Source organism: Bos indicus, chromosome 2 (genome assembly GCF_029378745.1).
Source record: "Bos indicus isolate NIAB-ARS_2022 breed Sahiwal x Tharparkar chromosome 2, NIAB-ARS_B.indTharparkar_mat_pri_1.0, whole genome shotgun sequence".
NCBI lineage: Eukaryota > Metazoa > Chordata > Mammalia > Artiodactyla > Bovidae > Bos > Bos indicus.
The window spans coordinates 24,123,714-24,140,125 of record NC_091761.1 but is presented as its reverse complement, the minus strand read 5'-3'; the positions used below and the strand labels follow the sequence as shown (position 1 = coordinate 24,140,125).

The window sequence follows — 16,412 nt, the reverse complement described above, 5'->3', positions numbered from 1 at the left end:
GACTCAATGAACATGAATCTGAGCAAACTCTGGGAAATAGTGGAGGACAGAGGAGCCTGGTGTGCTCTTGTCCATGGGGTCCCAAAGAGTTGGACACAACTTACCAACCAAACAACAACAAGTGATGGGGAGAGAAGTGGGACATACCCCACTTCTAGCAGCTGTTACCACCTGTGAACCCTTGTCATGTTCAGGTGTCTTCTCTGTGTGGTACAGGCTGCTCCCTTGGTACAAATACCCCTTGAGGCCACATGGCACGTGACTCTGCCTCCTTCTCCCCACATGCATATTCAGAGCTCCAGCTTTTCCCTGGTACTCACTCAGCTTCTATTTCCAAAATAGGGATGTAAGATCAAGGCAGGCATTCCAAGGAATCTTTGAGCTAACACTTTCCTCAGACTGCTGAAGGCCATGGACCCCTTTACAGATCAAGGCTTTTAAATAAAACAGGAATATAAAGGAAACCAATGCTAAATATTAGGAAGGAAATACTAAATATTAGTTAAAGGATTAGGGAAAATAAAAATGTAAATTTTGTTGTCATCCAAATTCAGAGTAACCTGAATTCTCTCTCCTCCTAGGTTAAGAACCCCTGCAGGATAAAGTCACCCCAGGGGTCAACACCTCACTAGAGGCCCCACCCCTTGTGCTGGAGGCTGGAGCCTTTAGGCCACCCACGCTGATCTGGTAGTAGTCTCTAGGCAGGGAAATTCTCCTCCCAACTAATTCTGGGAATTTGGGGCAGGAAGGAAGGTCTCCTGAGCGCCTGGGTGTCACTTTAAATAACTCTTCCTTCACTAATGAGGACCTTCTCAGCCTGGGAATACCTGGAAATCAAGTTTTAAGTTGCCTACACTAGTGTGACTTTTCCCACAAACTCTCCTTTCCACCTGGACACAGTTCCCTGGAGACACTGGGGCAAGGCTGAGCTTCAGTTTTCTCATCTGCAAAAAGAAAATACCCACCTCATAGGATTGTTAGGAGCATGAAATGAGATAATAGCTGTGCGTTTGCAATTGCACAGCCCTCTTAAAATCTGTGCTGTTATCGTTTTTGACGTTAGGTCTTGAGGACCGAGGACAATCTATACAACTCCAGTCCCCAAGTACCGGGCCCGCGTTAAGCGCTCCCTAAACACTTGTGGAATGAATGAACGCAGCCTTTGCACGTGGGTCGGCGAGCACCGGGGGCTCCCGGCCATTAGGCGCATCACCACCACTTGTTTTTAGAACAGGTAGTAAACGCTTTTCCGGCTCTGTGCGGAACGGCAACCACAACTCAAGCGCTTTGCTCCAGGAGGACTCGCAGGCTGGGACTGCCCGGCCCGCAACTCGCCTGCGGGTCTCCCCAGCGGCTTCCCCACCAGGTGTGGGGGTGGCGGGGGAGGCGCAGAGGGGCAGCTCTGGGTCGCACCGCAGCCGGGCGGGCCGCAAAGGTGCCGGCGGCGGGCGCGCGAGGAGGGGCCAAGGGGTGGGGAGGGCCGGGGCGGGGCCGGCGTCCTCGTCACTTGATAAAACGCCTGCGAGTCTCCAGAGAACAACGGGCTCATTCAGTGGTCGGGAGCTGCCCGCGAGGGGGAGCGGCCGGGCGGAGAGCGCGACTCGTCCCGGGGGTGGGGCCGGGCGCGGCGGCTAGAGGAGACCGAGGTGGCCGCGGCGGCAGCGGCGCTGTAGCCCCGAATCCGGCCCGAAGCGCGGGGCGGCCGCGCAGTTTCCCGCTCCCCTCCCGGTGCGCCGGCCCATGGCGGCCGCGGGGCGGCTGTGGCTGCTTTACCTGTCAGTGGGGCTCCTGCCGCGGCTCGGCACCGCCTTCAACTTGGACACCCGCGAGGACAATGTGATCGAGAAAACTGGGGACTCCGGGAGCCTTTTCGGCTTCTCGCTGGCGATGCACTGGCAGCTGCAGCCTGAGGACAAGCGGCTGTGAGTTCCCGACTCTGTCCACCCCACCCGGGCCCCGGCCCACGCGCGAACCAGGTCGAAGGCTCTCCGCGTTCCCGCCGGCCGGCCCTGCCCGGTCCGGCACTCCGCAGGCTCCGGGGGGAGCGGGGCCCGGCGCTCCGCGCGCTCCCCTCCGGCCCCGCCTGGCGCGGCGCCTTCCCCAGTTCAGCCCCGGAAAGAGAACCCGGGGGCCGACTCTGCACACCGCGGCCCCGGTGCCAGGCGGGGCTGTCCTCGGACCCGGGAGAGTTTACTTTTTTTTTTTTTTTTTAAACAAAGTGCTTTCCGGCGATCCTTCCCTCCGGGCATGTTTGCTGGGAACCCGGCAGGTGGCACGCTTTGCTGAGCTTCACGTGTGTATTGAGCTGGCCGGGTAGGGGTGACTTGGGGTGGAGGAGGGTCGCTGTTTTCGCTGCGGTGAGATGACTAAGAGGGTCGTTAGGGAGATCCAGGCCTTTCCCAAACTCACAGAGAACACCCGGCTCCCCAGCAGACTCGCGCGCCTCGCAGAAGTTGGAAAGCCACCTTTCATCATGTCCTGGGGGGCTTTCCTCGAAGGGCGGGTTCCCCGGTAGGCGAGACTTTTACACGCCTCCCCCGCTTTTAAAAAGATAGAACCAACCAAGCACCTGTTCCGCAGAACTAGATCAGCTGAGAAAACAAGACCCTGTTAGTGGTGTGGCCGACCCCCCACCCCCACCCCGCACAAGCCACAAAGCGTCCGGCGCCACCCGAGACCCGGTGGGCCCCAGCCCTGGGAGGCCCTGCCGAGGGGTTAAAGCAAAATGTCCGATCTAAGTTGGGGGCTTTGCAAATGAAGTCTGGAAGTGTCAACCCCCGACCCCCCTAACACCATGGCTCAGCGGTGCTCCTCCAGGGAGAAAGTGGAGACCGGCACTGGTAGCTTCTTTTCTTTCTTAGACAGTGTTTGGTTCCCACATGATCAAACTGTTTAGGCAGGAGAGGGTATTTGGGAGCTTAGTGGCTTTAATCGCTGTGGGGCCGCATTCTTGATCTGGGCTACCGAAAAATAAACTCACAAAAGGTCCTGCACCCCCCACCCCCAGCCCTTTGGTTGAGCTGAGGTCCTTCCAGGACCAACAGACCGAAGAATGCAAAGTACAGCTACAGAGGAGAGGACTTTATGAGAGGGGAATGGGGTTTTAGGGCCACAGGGAAAATCTTGATTTCAGTAATTAAGAACTTCGGAATTGGTGAAGGTTGTAGGTGCCTGAATCTTAAAGTCAGATTTTTCTAATAACACCTACCAGTGAAGCAAAGAAATTAGTACGGGGCGGGAAGGCCGGGGGGTGGTCTGCAGGCCTGAGCAGCTGCTTATACTCTATTTTTTCTCAGCAGAAATAATTGTGATGCTATAAATTTGAAATGAAAGGTGGTTTCTGTTAACTCAGTTAATGGATGATGTATGGTGTCTCTGAGTACTTGAATGTGTAGATGAGCATTCACCCATATGGAGAATGAACTTGTTAGTGCAGAAATGACCACGGGCCAGCAGAGGGAATATATTCTCCTTGGCATTCTCTGCACCAGTCCTCTACTGAAGCTGGTGGTTTCCTTGAAATACTTGTTCAAGCAAACATTGTGAAGGGGAAGTAGTAGGGCGGAAAGTTATCTGTGGGGGTGGAGACTTGCAAAAGGTAGTTTCAGCCAGGATCTCTGTTGTCACCAAGGTTAGCGGTGTGCTTGCTCAAACTTGTTCTTGCTGGTGGGCTTCTCTGCTGTTAGACCTGCTGCAGGTATGTAAGAAGGAGCCTGTGTTTGGGGGCTGATACCTTCTAGAAATGCTCTTCTTAGGGACTGATAGAGAGGAGTGGCCCACTTTAAGGGAACTGTATCTTTCTCTGGACCTGGGAGTGTGGCAATAGCCCACTCTAGGGGGCTGTGATTTATGTCAGGTGCCACGCCCCCACCTTCTTTTGGTAAAGTAATCTGGCAGCACTGGCCTCACCCAGGAGAACCCGTACACACAGGCCATACCCATAGTCGTTATCACCTTTGTCAGTAAAGGATGTGGGTGTAAAGCAACAGCCAGTGAGGTTGAGACCCCACAGTTTATGGGCCAGCTTCCTAAACTCTGCACTTATTGGGAGTTTTTCAGGGCACTGGTGAGAGAGACCTAAGCTCAAAATTCTTTCTTGGTATTTTGCAGCTGTTACTTTGAGCCTTGGTGTTTTTATCTGTAAAATGGAGCTTTAACTGCTCAGTAGGCTTGTGAGGATTAAGAGATAACATGCAAAGTGCCTAATTCCTGACTGGCATGGGTATTTGCTGACTAAATGGTAGTTGTTAATGGTGATGCATTTAGAAGCAGTAACTGAACTCCTCCTGTGTGCCTGTGACTCTGCAGGTGTTAAACATCCTGTGAGTCTCACTCTGCCAGAGAGTAGAGTCGAAGGTTTATTGGCATTGGGTAAGTTAAACTTAATCACTTTTATGAACCCCATTTTCAAAGCATTTTAACTTTAATCAATCTTAGATTTATAGCAAAAGTAAATGTCTCAAGAGACTTCATTGAGGCAGAAGAAGTAAAATATCAAAGATGTGTGAGCATATCAGATGAATGCAGTGTTGTGGGAACAAACCATAGAATTTTGTGGGTTAAACTTTCTACAATGCTGTTTAAATATTTCATATCTTAAACTCTAAGATTTTATAACAGAATAATATTGTATCTGAGAGCCTTAAAACAGTAACTAAAAGAGCCTTAAAACAGTTTGTTGTTTAGTTACTAAGTTGTATCTGACTCTTTCTCTTTCCTTAAGATTTTCTAGGCAAGAATACTGGAGTGGGTTGCCATTTCCTTCTCCAGGGGATCTTCCTCACCCAGGGATCAAACCCATGTCTCCTGCTTGGCAGGCAGATTCTTTATGTCTGAGCCACTGGCTATTCCTAAAACTTTGGGGACTGTAAAACTGAAATAGTGATCATAAAACTTCACTGGGCTTTTTAGGCTAGATATTAAAGAAGTTTGGCTGAGTTACTGAGGTCAGGATCTAAGGTTGAGTCACCCCCAATGAGGTAGAAAGTATGGGATGGTATCTGTGGGTATGTCCATCCTGTGAATCAGCCCTTTTTACTCTTCTGGGAGGAGCTGAGTCTGTGTGATTGCAGGACAGAATCCAGAAGGAACAGATCTTTAAGTTATATCTGCGATGCTGGGAGTGATGCTGGGCTTATCCCAATTGACACTTTCTTTTTGGGAACTTCCTGATCTCCACTGTCTTCCTAAGGCCGACCAGCCCCACTGGCGCTTCTGTTTTGACTCTATAATGTTTACTCTTGGTTTTTCTCACACTTGTGATGCTCTTGCTCTTAAAATCAATTTTACTGAACTAGAGATCGTCTAGTCTAGCTAGATGAAGAAACTTTATAGATGAAGAAACTAAATCTGAAAGTTAAAGAAATGTCTATAGTCTCATGAGTGCTTAAGCAGAATCTTAACAGAATCTGGATTTGAACTTGGCATTTCTGACTCATGCTCATTTCACCTCTAAAAGGAAAAGTCAAACGTGTCCTTCAGACCTGGAGAAAATGAGTTTTGGAAATGTACTGTGTTAGGTTGATTTATTAAACCACTCCCCACGTGGGTCAGGGCTGTCTATTTAAATATCTGTGCCTGGACTCTCCTCCTATGGACACTTATTCCACCTGGCCTTGGATCAGCTTCTGGGTCCTTCCTTCTTTGCCTGTCATTCCTTCCCCTTCTGAAAAAGCCCAGTGAGGAGCCAGCTGGGGATCAGAACTACGTCCAGGATGTGTACCTAAGCACTCACTTCCTTGCATTCATTCAGAGTGCCCTGTGGCCCAGGGCCATCATCCAGGGACTGTCTCGGTCACCTTGAGTCCTGAGAGTGGAGAAAGAGCCAAAATGGGCTGGGAGACTTAGAGGAGATCTTAGGACTCTGCAAGAAAGCAGAAATAGACAAGTTTAATTTTAACACAGGCTGGTCTCGTGAGTCCATCCAAGTCATGACTTAGGGTTTACAAAAAAAAGTCAGTATTTTTGTGATATGAATAATAATATCAGGAAAGTCAGGTGAAATGCTCATGTAAAAAAGCTTTACATTATTTTAAAGAATCAGTTACTATGTTCTTAGTTGTATAATTCCCTATTTTAGCATAACAATATTGTTGTTGTTGTTCAATGGCTCTAAGTCTTATCAACTCTGTGACTCTATGCACTACAGCACGCCAGGCTCCTCTGTTCTAAACTATTGGAATTTGCTCAAATTCATGTCCATTGAGTTGGTGGTGCTATCAGTAATATCAGGATTTAAGCTTTGTCACCAAGTAGTACTGGAACTGTGATGCATGGATTCCCTTAGACCTTGACTCAGCCTAAGGACAGAGTGACAGGTGAATGCAATGCCCTGGCACTTTCAAGATAGATACTGGAGGCATAATAGAACATACTATCCTGTGCTTAGATGACAGGGTCAGTTTTCCCTGGAACGCTGGTTAATTCCAAGTCAGTCCATCCTGAAGAACATCATCATGTTGTAAGAACCAGTTTGCCTTTCTCCATGAAAGCCTTTTGAGCCCAATCCATACTACATCACGTCCTCTTCCTTTGAGTGTCTGTAGTCCTTACTGTCGTGTGCCTGACAGCTCTGATGGTTTTGTATTATTTAATTATGTAATATTTAACTGTTGTCTGCCATTTTCAGAGTATGGTCTAATCCCGCCTAGGTGGATAATAGGTTATGTGAGGGCAGGGGTCTTATGTTCATTTCTTTGCCTGATAGCACCTTGAATATGCCTTGCAAATAAAATGGAGTTAGAGCTATCTGCTCTGTTTAACTTGTGCAATCAACTTCTCTGGCTCAGGGTAGAGAGGGAGAAATCCCTTTATTTAATGGTCTGCGCTTCTGGAACTTAGCGTATACATTGCTCTCTGCTGCCTCCAGGGAAAGGGGAGCTATAGTGGTAATGCAAAGAGACATCAAAGAGGTTCAGTTCAGTTTAGTCGCTCAGTCGTATCTGACCCTTTGCTCAAAGAGGTTAACTCTTGGTTTTTTGAGTTCTCAAGGGCCCAAGGCCCTGCTAAGGGCTTTTTATGAGTAATTTTTAATTACACTTGACTTTTGCCTTAAAGGCACACTTTATAACTTAACCCCAGAAATACAGGCTGACCTATACTGCACTGGGTACGGAGATCTGCTAGTTGTTAAATCAAGACTACATAGAGAAGGGTGGCTGTAGACTAAGGTCCTGAAGCTACTTGACAAGGGTGTGGGGGTCAAATGGAAGTAAGCATGTGAGGGCACGTGTGAATTGATGGCTAAGTATTGGTTACTCATGGTCAGTAAGGGAGTCTTGGATACATGTAGCTCTTTAAGTGCAGTGGTGGGGTAGCTGCCAACCTCCTCCAGTGAGAGCTTTATGTAGAATGGTGATCCAGGTGGCCCACGGGTCAGAATCAGAGTTCTAACGGCCTTTTGAGAGAGTGGTCAAGGTTGAGCCCCCACAGTAATGGGCCCTGGGAGCAGGGCCAGCCCCCTCCTGTGTTTGGGTACAAGTTTAGAATCAAATGATTTTGTCTACAAGGAACTTTCTGGGTTCTCAAACCTGGCTGGTCATCAAGGTAACTTGGAGAATCTCTTTGTAAAAATATAATTTGAGGCTTACTAAGTCGTGTCCAACTCTTGTGACCCCATGGACTGAGCCTTTCAGGCTCCTCTGTCCATGGGATTCTCCAGGCAAGAATACTGGAGTGGGAAAAAAAAAAAAAAAGAATACTGGAGTGGGTTGCCATTTTCCTTCTCCAAGTTTGAGCTCAGGCCAGATCTATTATACCAGTTTCTATAGGTGTGATCTGAGAATCTGTTCATAACATTCTCTAAGTTTGAGCTAGATGAGCTTTCCATTTTTACCCAGAAGGAACATAATATAATGCATCAGAACAGATTCTAGAGCTGGAGTCTGGATCCCAGTGGATGAGATCAAGTCCTTCTCTACCATTTCCTGCTGTACATTATGCAGAATACTTAACATTCTGCTCCCCATGCCAGTGTGTAGGGGTTTTCCCCACACACCATCGAACCATCCTCAGATACCAGTCAGCTCAGTTCTGTCAGTCTCCCTGGAGATAGCAACAGATCCCGCAGATTAAGGGCTCAGTGCTACATGACTGCCTCCTCCACTTCAGATGCCCACGCCAAGTCCAAGTTGTCCCCTGGGCTTCTGACAGACTGGCTATACATTGGAATTTCCCACGATCCCTGCCTTACTGCTACTGCCAAGTCGCTTCAGTCGTGTCTGACTCTGTGCGACCCCATAGACGGCAGCCCACCAGGCTCCCCTGTCCCTGGGATTCTCCAGGCAAGAACACTGGAGTGTGTTGCCATTTCCTTCTCCAATGCTTGAAAGTGAAAAGTCAAAGTGAAGTCGCTCAGTCGTGTCCGACTCAGCGACCCCATGGACCGAAGCCTACCAGGCTCCTCCGTCCATGGGATTTTCCAGGCAAGAGTACTGGAGTGGGTTGCCATTGCCTTCTCCTACCTTGGGTTTGATTAATTTGCTGTAGTGGCTCACAGAACTTGGAGAAGCTTTTTTTTTTTTTTTTTACTAGATTACCAGTGTATTATACAACGATATAACTCAGGAACAGCCAGGTGGAAGAGATGCGTAGGGCAAGGAATGGAGGAAGGGTTTAGAGTTTGCATGCTCTGTTCCAGCATGCCCCGCCCCCCCCAAATCTCCTTGTGGTTTCCAACCCCAAAGTTCTCCAAACTCCATCCTTTTGAGTTTTTATGGAGGCTTTGATAAATCAATTAGGCACAATTGATTAAAACATTAGCCATTGCGGAGTGAACTCAACCTCCAGCCCTTCCTCCTCCCTGGAGGTCAGGAGGGGGTGGCTGAAAGTTCCAACCCCCTAATAAAGTGCCCCCGCTCCTTAGGTGCAGGCGGAGCCACCTCATTAACATAACAAAGACACCTTTGTCGCTCTCCTTGCTTGGCAAATTCCAAGGGTTTTAGGAGCTCTGTGCCGGGAACAGTAGATGAAAACCAAACGTGTATTATTATAAATCACAATACCTCATCCCCCTAGGTCTCTTTCCTCAGCTGTAAAATGAGGATAATTGTACCTTAGACTAGTCCTGACTCAGAGTAAGCACTTTGTGCATGTTAAATAAATGTGGAAAGCAAGACAGTCAGAGGTGAAGTGCCCATGACATGTTGGGCGAGTTGGTTCTCAGTCCACAGCCTCCACGCTGCCTGGTTTGTGTGGGTGTACTGTCTCTTTGGGGCATCGATTGTGATGATATTCAAGTGTCCATCCTCTGCCTCCATTCTACAGTGACCATGTTGGGAAAGTACATCTCAGGAGAACCATCGCTTGTGGTCTTTTGGTAGCCATGGCGTTAGATGAACACCAGCAGAGTTTCCACAAGCAGTGGAGGCGAATGGGCAGACTGGTGCAGGAATGACGGGCAGGGACTTTGGGCGTAGAGAACCTACAGAGGGTGGCTTGTGCACATTCAGGCTGGAGTTATTCATAAGGAATACCAAATGTCTGGTTTCCAGATCTTCTCAGACCTCTTGACTTGGAAAGTCACACCCCTCTACTCCCATTCCTGGCAGGCCGGGTAGTGTACACTCCGCCCAGGGCTGGGCTGGTGATGATTTATTTTTCTTAGTCCTTTTTTTGGCATTAATGTATGATAGGAAGGAGCCTGTGCAAAGCTGGATCTGATTTGTCAATAATGAAGCTGCCTAAAGTTGAGAGATGCATGGACAACGTGTGGAAGTCATGTTTTAGCAAATTTTTGTTTATTAAGCTGGTATTTAGAATTGCACACAGATTTCTTGGAACTAAATTAAGAGGCTAATTGTTAACTAGTTGCGAACTTCACCAGTGCTGGTCCCTGTTAGTCTAGTAACAGGGTGGAATGATCACCATCTAAATGGATGCTGTCTGGCTTATCTATTTCACTCAACAGGGCGAGACAATTCTGAATCAGCTCACCTGTTGCATGGTTGGTGTGTTGGCAGAATGATGCCTTCCTTAGGCCACACTGTAGCCGCTGCCCTTCCCCACACCACACACCCACGTCTACACGTGCTGGATTCTACTGTTGGGTACTGCTGTCACTTCATCTAATCCCAAATTGGCGAAAAAACTGTAGGAAACTTTTAAGTCTAGAAAACCAATTAAGTGGTAAGGACAACTGTTCTGAATTAGCTGGAATGGGGAAAGTACCATGAAAGAAAGTGCAGAAGGCAAAAACAAGGGACATGAAGCCATGGTTGTCTGCTCGCATGTTTATTTGCCAACCAGCTGGATATGTTTTGCATGTCATACAATCCGAAGATTACTGTTTTTGAAAAGCCTTTCAGATATGAGAAAAACCTTTTAGAGAAACAGGCTTTATAAGCTTGGGAGTATAGAAATAAAAATAAACCTTGGTATAATTTGCAAGGGGCATACTGGTGATACATAGAATAAACAGACCAAGGGTGATGCCTCTTTACCCTTGGTCTGCGCTTGCTCTGCTTGGGGATATCAGTGATGCTCCAGTTTCTACATTTTGAAAAGGACATTCATTTGTACCGAGATTATTTTAATCATGTGTGTGTGTCTAAAAGAGAGAGAGATATACACATGATAATAAATGTTTCAGACCCAGAGAGTAGAATGTCACTGAACTGTACGTCGTCTCCTGAACCAAATAACCTCTTCTGTTTGCAGAATCAGAGTCCTTGTCTTCAGGGTATACTGCCATTGATCAAGGGGTCAGTCTTCTGTGGTCTTGATAAAGCAACATGATGTAAAGTTAACTGGAGGATCCCATCCATGGGAGCTGTGGTATATGTGTGGAATGATAGTTCCTTAGTGTGAATGGCCCACTGGGTAGCACAGGGAATTTGAAGTTTTGTATTCCCTCTCTCCTGAGGAAAGTGAAAAAAAATTTTTTTTTCTTGGGTTCCCTTCCCACTGATATGACCCCTCCCTTCCATCCCACTTCCTGACAATGTAGTTCCATCTGTCCCTTGAGTACAAAGGGAAATGGAAATGTTTAGAATTCTACAAGGCCCAGAGAGATTGGAGATAGAGAGGAGAAGATATTTAAAATACTTGGAGGAGATGTGCAGTGTTGAAAACCTGTTGTTTGGGCTTCAGGAATCCAGAGGCCTTGGGGTGCCTAGTGAGAGTAGGCCCACAGGCCAACTTAGAACAGTACTCAGGAAAGTTGAGAGCTGGCTTTCACTGGTGATAAAGAGTCTTATGGAAACCCGCAAGTGCAAAGGGAGGTGGATATGGACTCTGTTGGATCTTCTAGAGGCTCAAGGATAGAGTCCTGGGGAGAACTGAAGGAGAAGCCCCTGAATTAGATGGTCCAAACCTCAAGGGAGGACTTCGGGGGCCAGCTGGAGAAGTGTTTGACTGCCCAGCACATAGTAAAGTCTTTTCAGATTCCATATCAGATCAGCCAGTTTAGAAAGAAAAGTACTTTCTAAGCCTTGTATCAGAAAGGGCCCAAGGCTGTAATAGGGCCCAAGGCTGAGAAAGGGTTTGGGGAGTGTGGAGGGGCATCTGTGGGACCCTTGCTCACAGGATAACCCTATGAGATGAGCCCTGAGACACGAGGATCCCCTCAGCTTAGCTGGAGTAGGAGATGGTTGGCTGTCAGGTAGCCAGGAAGACTTCATGGAGCAGGCACAAGCCATGTCAGTACTGGGGGAAAAGTATTTCTGGCAGTGAGAACAGCAGGTGCAAAGGCCCTGGGCAGAAGCATGTTCAGGAGCAGCAAAGAAGCCTGTAGTCTCCTTGGAGCCAGATTATGGAGAGCCTTATAGGTCATTGGAAGGCTAGTTTTTACTCTTGAATGAGATGGGAAGCCATTGGAGGATGCTGAGAAGAGTGTGACATGTTCTGACTTAGATTGTGCATGGATTCGCTAGCTACTGTTGCTAAGTCACTTCAGTCCTGTCTGACTCTTTGTGACCCCATGGACTATGCCCCGCCAGGCTCGTCTGTCCATGGCATTTTCCAGGCAAGAATACTGGAGTGGGTTGTCCTGCCCTTCTCTAGCTACTACATTATTGGGAACACTCAAGTACAGATGTAGTGATCTTAATGATGAAAGTCCTTTTAAATAATAGGTAAGAGATGATAGTGGTTTGGCCCAAGGTAGTAGGAAGATAGTGAGAAGTGGATGCATTCTGGATATGTTTTGAAAGTAGAGTGAATAGGATTTCCTATGGACCAGTTAAAGAGAGAAAAGCTAGAAGGATAAAGTTATCATACAGTGGTTTAGAGTGGACTATAAAAATAGAGTTGAGGAGGAGAGCAGGAGTTTAATTTTGGAGATCATAGTTTTGAGATGTCCAGATATCAAGTGGAGTTGTTGAGTAGGCAGTTGAATGAGTGTGAAGTTTGGATGGAAAGGTTTGGATTGGAGATACAGACGGTGGAGCCATAGTTCTAGGTTGTATTCGGAGCTGTGGACCAAATGAATGAGATCACCAAGGAGGAGAGGCTAGAGACTAAGGACAGACCTGCAGGGTATTCTGTCATAGAGAGTGGAGATGTGGGACCCAGCACCAGGCATGAAGAGGAATGGCCAGCAAAGTAGGGAACTAGGCAACGTGCTGTCCTGGAAGCCACATGATGAAGGTGGTTTAGAGAGGGAGTGATCAATCAGTTGTGTCAAATAGCACTGAGATTTGATCCCTGGCACAGCAATATGGAGGCCATGGGTGACCTGATCAGAGCTCTTGTGGAGTGGAGCAGGAGCCGTGCCTGGTGTGGGCTGGTGAGAGACTCAGTTCAGTTCAGTTGCTCAGTCGTGTCCGATTCTTTGCGATGCCATGGACTGCAGCATGCCAGGCCTCCCTGTCCATCACCAACTCCCAGAGTTTACTCAAACTCATGTCCATCACGTTGGTGTTACCATCCAACCATCTCATCCTCTGTCATCCCCTTCTCCTCCTGCCCCCAATCTTTCCCAGCATCAAAGTCTTTTCCGATGAGTCAGTTCTTCACATCAGGTTGCCAAAGTATTTGAGTTTCAGCTTCAGCATCAGTCCTTCCAGTGAATATTCAGGACTAATTTCCTTTAGGATGGACTGGTTGGATCTCCTTGCAGTCCAAGGGACTCTCAAGAGTCTTCTCCAACACCAGGTGAGAGACTAGAAGATGAATTGGAGGTCCTGGAGAGGGGAGCAGAGCAAGAGCTGGAGGAATCAAGAGGGAATTTTATTTTATAATTGGAGGAAGTGACAGTGAGGGGGTTTGTTGATAAGGAGAGTTCAACAGAAAGGGAGAGGTGAACACAGGAGTCGGGAGACTTGATGGTGTGATGTCTGTGCGTGGGTGAGAGGGACACATTGTGGGGAAGGTTACCTGGTTACTGGAGAACCGGAAACTCATCAACCGCAGAGTAAAGGGGCGCACGTGCAGGTCGGTGGGTAGTTATCATGGTGGGAGACTGTGAGTGTTTTTTTGGTTGCTTTTAATTTCTCAGTAAATAATAATATATCATTACAGTGGCTCAATGATTAAGAATCCACCTGCAATGTGGGAGACTGGAATTCGATCCCTGGGTTGGGAAGATCCCCTGGAGGAGGGCATGGCAACCTACTCTAGTATTCTTGCCTAGAAAATCCCATGGACAGAGGAGTCTGGCAGGCTGCAGTCCATGGGGTTGCAGAAGAGTCGGAGATGACTTAGTGACTCAACAACAAACATAAGTTACTCAGCATCTGTAGAGACATTTGCCTTATAGGAGTAAGAACTTTGTTCTACAGGCAAAGGAATGTAGGGTTTGAATCTCAGCTGCTTCACACTCTGTTGATTTGATCTTGGGCGAGTTGCTTGTCCTCATCAGTGAAATTGAGGCAGTAATGAAAACTGCCTCATAGAATTGTCAAGATGAAACGTAGTTAGTAGGAAGCCCTGAGCATCATGCCCATTACTTCCAATAAACACCAGCCTTTACTGTCGCAAGTGCCTTAAAGTAAAGTAGTAGTCAGGATCCCCTCACATGGGGGAGTTCTGTAGCTGTTTTTACAGTCTGGCAGACATCGGAATTTACCCTTTAGGGGTCAGATCAAAGGTTAAGTTGCCCCCAGAGGTGGGGGAAGTTCACAGATGGATGGGGACTATCACATTGCCTTAAAGAGGGGCGCTTGGAAGAAGTAAGAGGACATGACAACAAAGGTAAACTCTGTAAGGATTTCCAGTTTCTTAGGCCATATTTGGGCTCCAGAGAGCCACAGCTGCTTATTGGTTTGGCCAAAAAGTTCATTTGGGTTTTTTGTCAGATGTTATAGGAAAACCTGAGCAAACTTTCTGGCCAACTGGATATTTTGTTAGCCTCTTACAAAACTCACTTTATGTGTTGGATGGAGGTCTCTCATATGGGAGTATCTGCAGCTCCCACACCTAGTTCCGTCTCAGACCAGCATGGCATCCGTGTGTCCTGCGTGCCAGGTGGACACGCAGGGCGCCAGGGCGCGGCTTCCGGTTCCCTACTCCCTGCCCGATCAATGGTCTTCCTGATCATCCTCAACAAGCACAGCGTTCACCGTGTGCGTTGAACAAGGATGATGTGTGGCCTTGTTGAGTTGTAAGGGATGGAGAAAACTGAATGGCACCAGGGATTCTAAAGTACTGGCAATTTTCAGTCTTCTTTCAAGATTAGTGGTATTGGCTAAAAAGGTGACGAGGTAATTCTGAATCTGAAAGGAAAGACAGTATCTCTGCAGTTACGCAAGAGTGTGACTCACAGGACCTTCGAACCCTTGTCCTGGTGTGTGCCACAGATTCATTAGGGAACATCTTCTGGAGGTGGTGTGGTGGTGAGTTACTTAAAATAAAAAAGTTGTCTCAGTGTAGTGCAGGTTGAAATATGAGTAAGTTTTTAAATATAAAGCATAAGACTTTTAATGACAGTTCAAGCTTTTGGTGGTCACCTTGGGCTGTGCTCCCAAACTCGGTCATCTCCTCCCTCATTCAGGACTTCCGTGAAAATGATTGACGGGCTGACTGGCTCAACCCTTTATCTACAGAGGTGCAACTGATCCCCAGGAAAGTTGAGTGACAGCTGGGTAGTGGCAGTGTGAGTCCTGAAACCTACCTGCTCCATGCCCAGTCCACTCAGTGCTATGCCATACATGTGAACATCTTGGTAGCCAATTCCTGGAACTAAATCTGTACTGGCTGATCTTGCTCTTAACGGAACAGTATCTGACAGTTTGAAATGTTCTTCTCCCGTAGTGGCCTGGTATAGCGATAGCAAATACACAGCCACTGTTGCCCTTCCACCTGCTAACTGGTGACACTCCACACAACCACAGCACTTCTTCCAGCTGAGTCTCCGAATTCTCCAGGCCAGCGTTAGTTAGCTGATGTAGATGTGGGTGTTTGCACGTAAGACAGCATAGCATCTTAGTTGTTCTCATGGCCTGGCCAAATTCTGTACGTGTGGAAGATACTCTCTTCATGTCTGTTGGAGGGACATTATCCCTCCTGGTTTGTGAGCTTATGAGGAAGGCCGATGGCTTGTCCATTTCTGGTTCCAATCTAATAGAAATGGCACCCAAAAGGCATTTGTTAAGTTCTTTGAAAGTACATGGAAGCCTTGTGGAAAATAGTAAGATGACAGTTTCTTTAGAGTGATCCTTTATATCCTGGTACTAGTACTAATACTACTACTACTTAAAAAAATAAAAAAACTGGTGAAATACACATGAGATCTATCATCTTAACCATTTTAAAGTGTCCAGTAGTTAAATATATCCACATGGTTGCGAAATCCTAGCACCCCATAGACTACTAGAGTACTCAGAAATCAGGATGGCCCTGTTATGAGACCATCAAATATTGATAAACCAAACTTACTTAAACATAGAATTGTGCTTAATTATATCATCTGATGTGATATTCTAACAAAGGTTAGTGGCAATGGAATTAAAAGTTTAACAAATTTATGGTGTTAAAAATTCCATCTCCGAGCTTAGTATGTGTTTTCCAATCTGGTAAAGGATGCCTCCTGATTGATTTCAACCATTGTGCCCCTTGCTCCATTTGTGGAGCAAGCAATCTGATCTGATCTGATTTAAAAAAAACAAAAAAACCCCAAACCTGGCTGTTTCTTTTGTCTTGCTACTTTTCCTAACTACCTCTTCAATTCAGTTCAGTTCAGTTGCTCAGTCGTGTCCGACTCTTTGCGACCCCATGAATTGCAGCACGCCAGGCCTCCCTGTCCATCACCAACTCCCGGAGTTCACTCAAACTCACGTCCATCGAGTCAGTGATGCCATCCAGCCATCTCATCCTCTGTCGTCCCCTTTTCCTCCTGCCCCCAATCCCTCCCAGCATCAGAATCTTTTCCAATGAGTCAACTCTTTGCATGAGGTGGCCAAAGTACTGGAGTTTCAGCTTTAGCATCTTTCCTTCCAAAGAACACCCAGGACTGATCTCCTTTAGAATGGACTGGT

At 47.3% G+C, this 16,412-nt stretch overlaps 1 protein-coding gene across 2 annotated transcripts in view; it reads left to right on the top strand.

Annotated features, from left to right (window-relative positions):
• Positions 1-1,549: 1,549 nt before the first annotated feature.
• The window catches only part of ITGA6 (integrin subunit alpha 6), an 87,797-nt gene continuing 72,934 nt past the window's right edge, over positions 1,550-16,412 (top strand). For both annotated transcript variants that reach the window (XM_019970831.2, XM_019970839.2), the window contains exon 1: positions 1,550-1,922. In XM_019970831.2, coding sequence (XP_019826390.2) covers positions 1,741-1,922 — 182 coding nt within the window. In that variant the 5' untranslated portion in view covers positions 1,550-1,740. The remainder of the gene's footprint in view (positions 1,923-16,412) is intronic.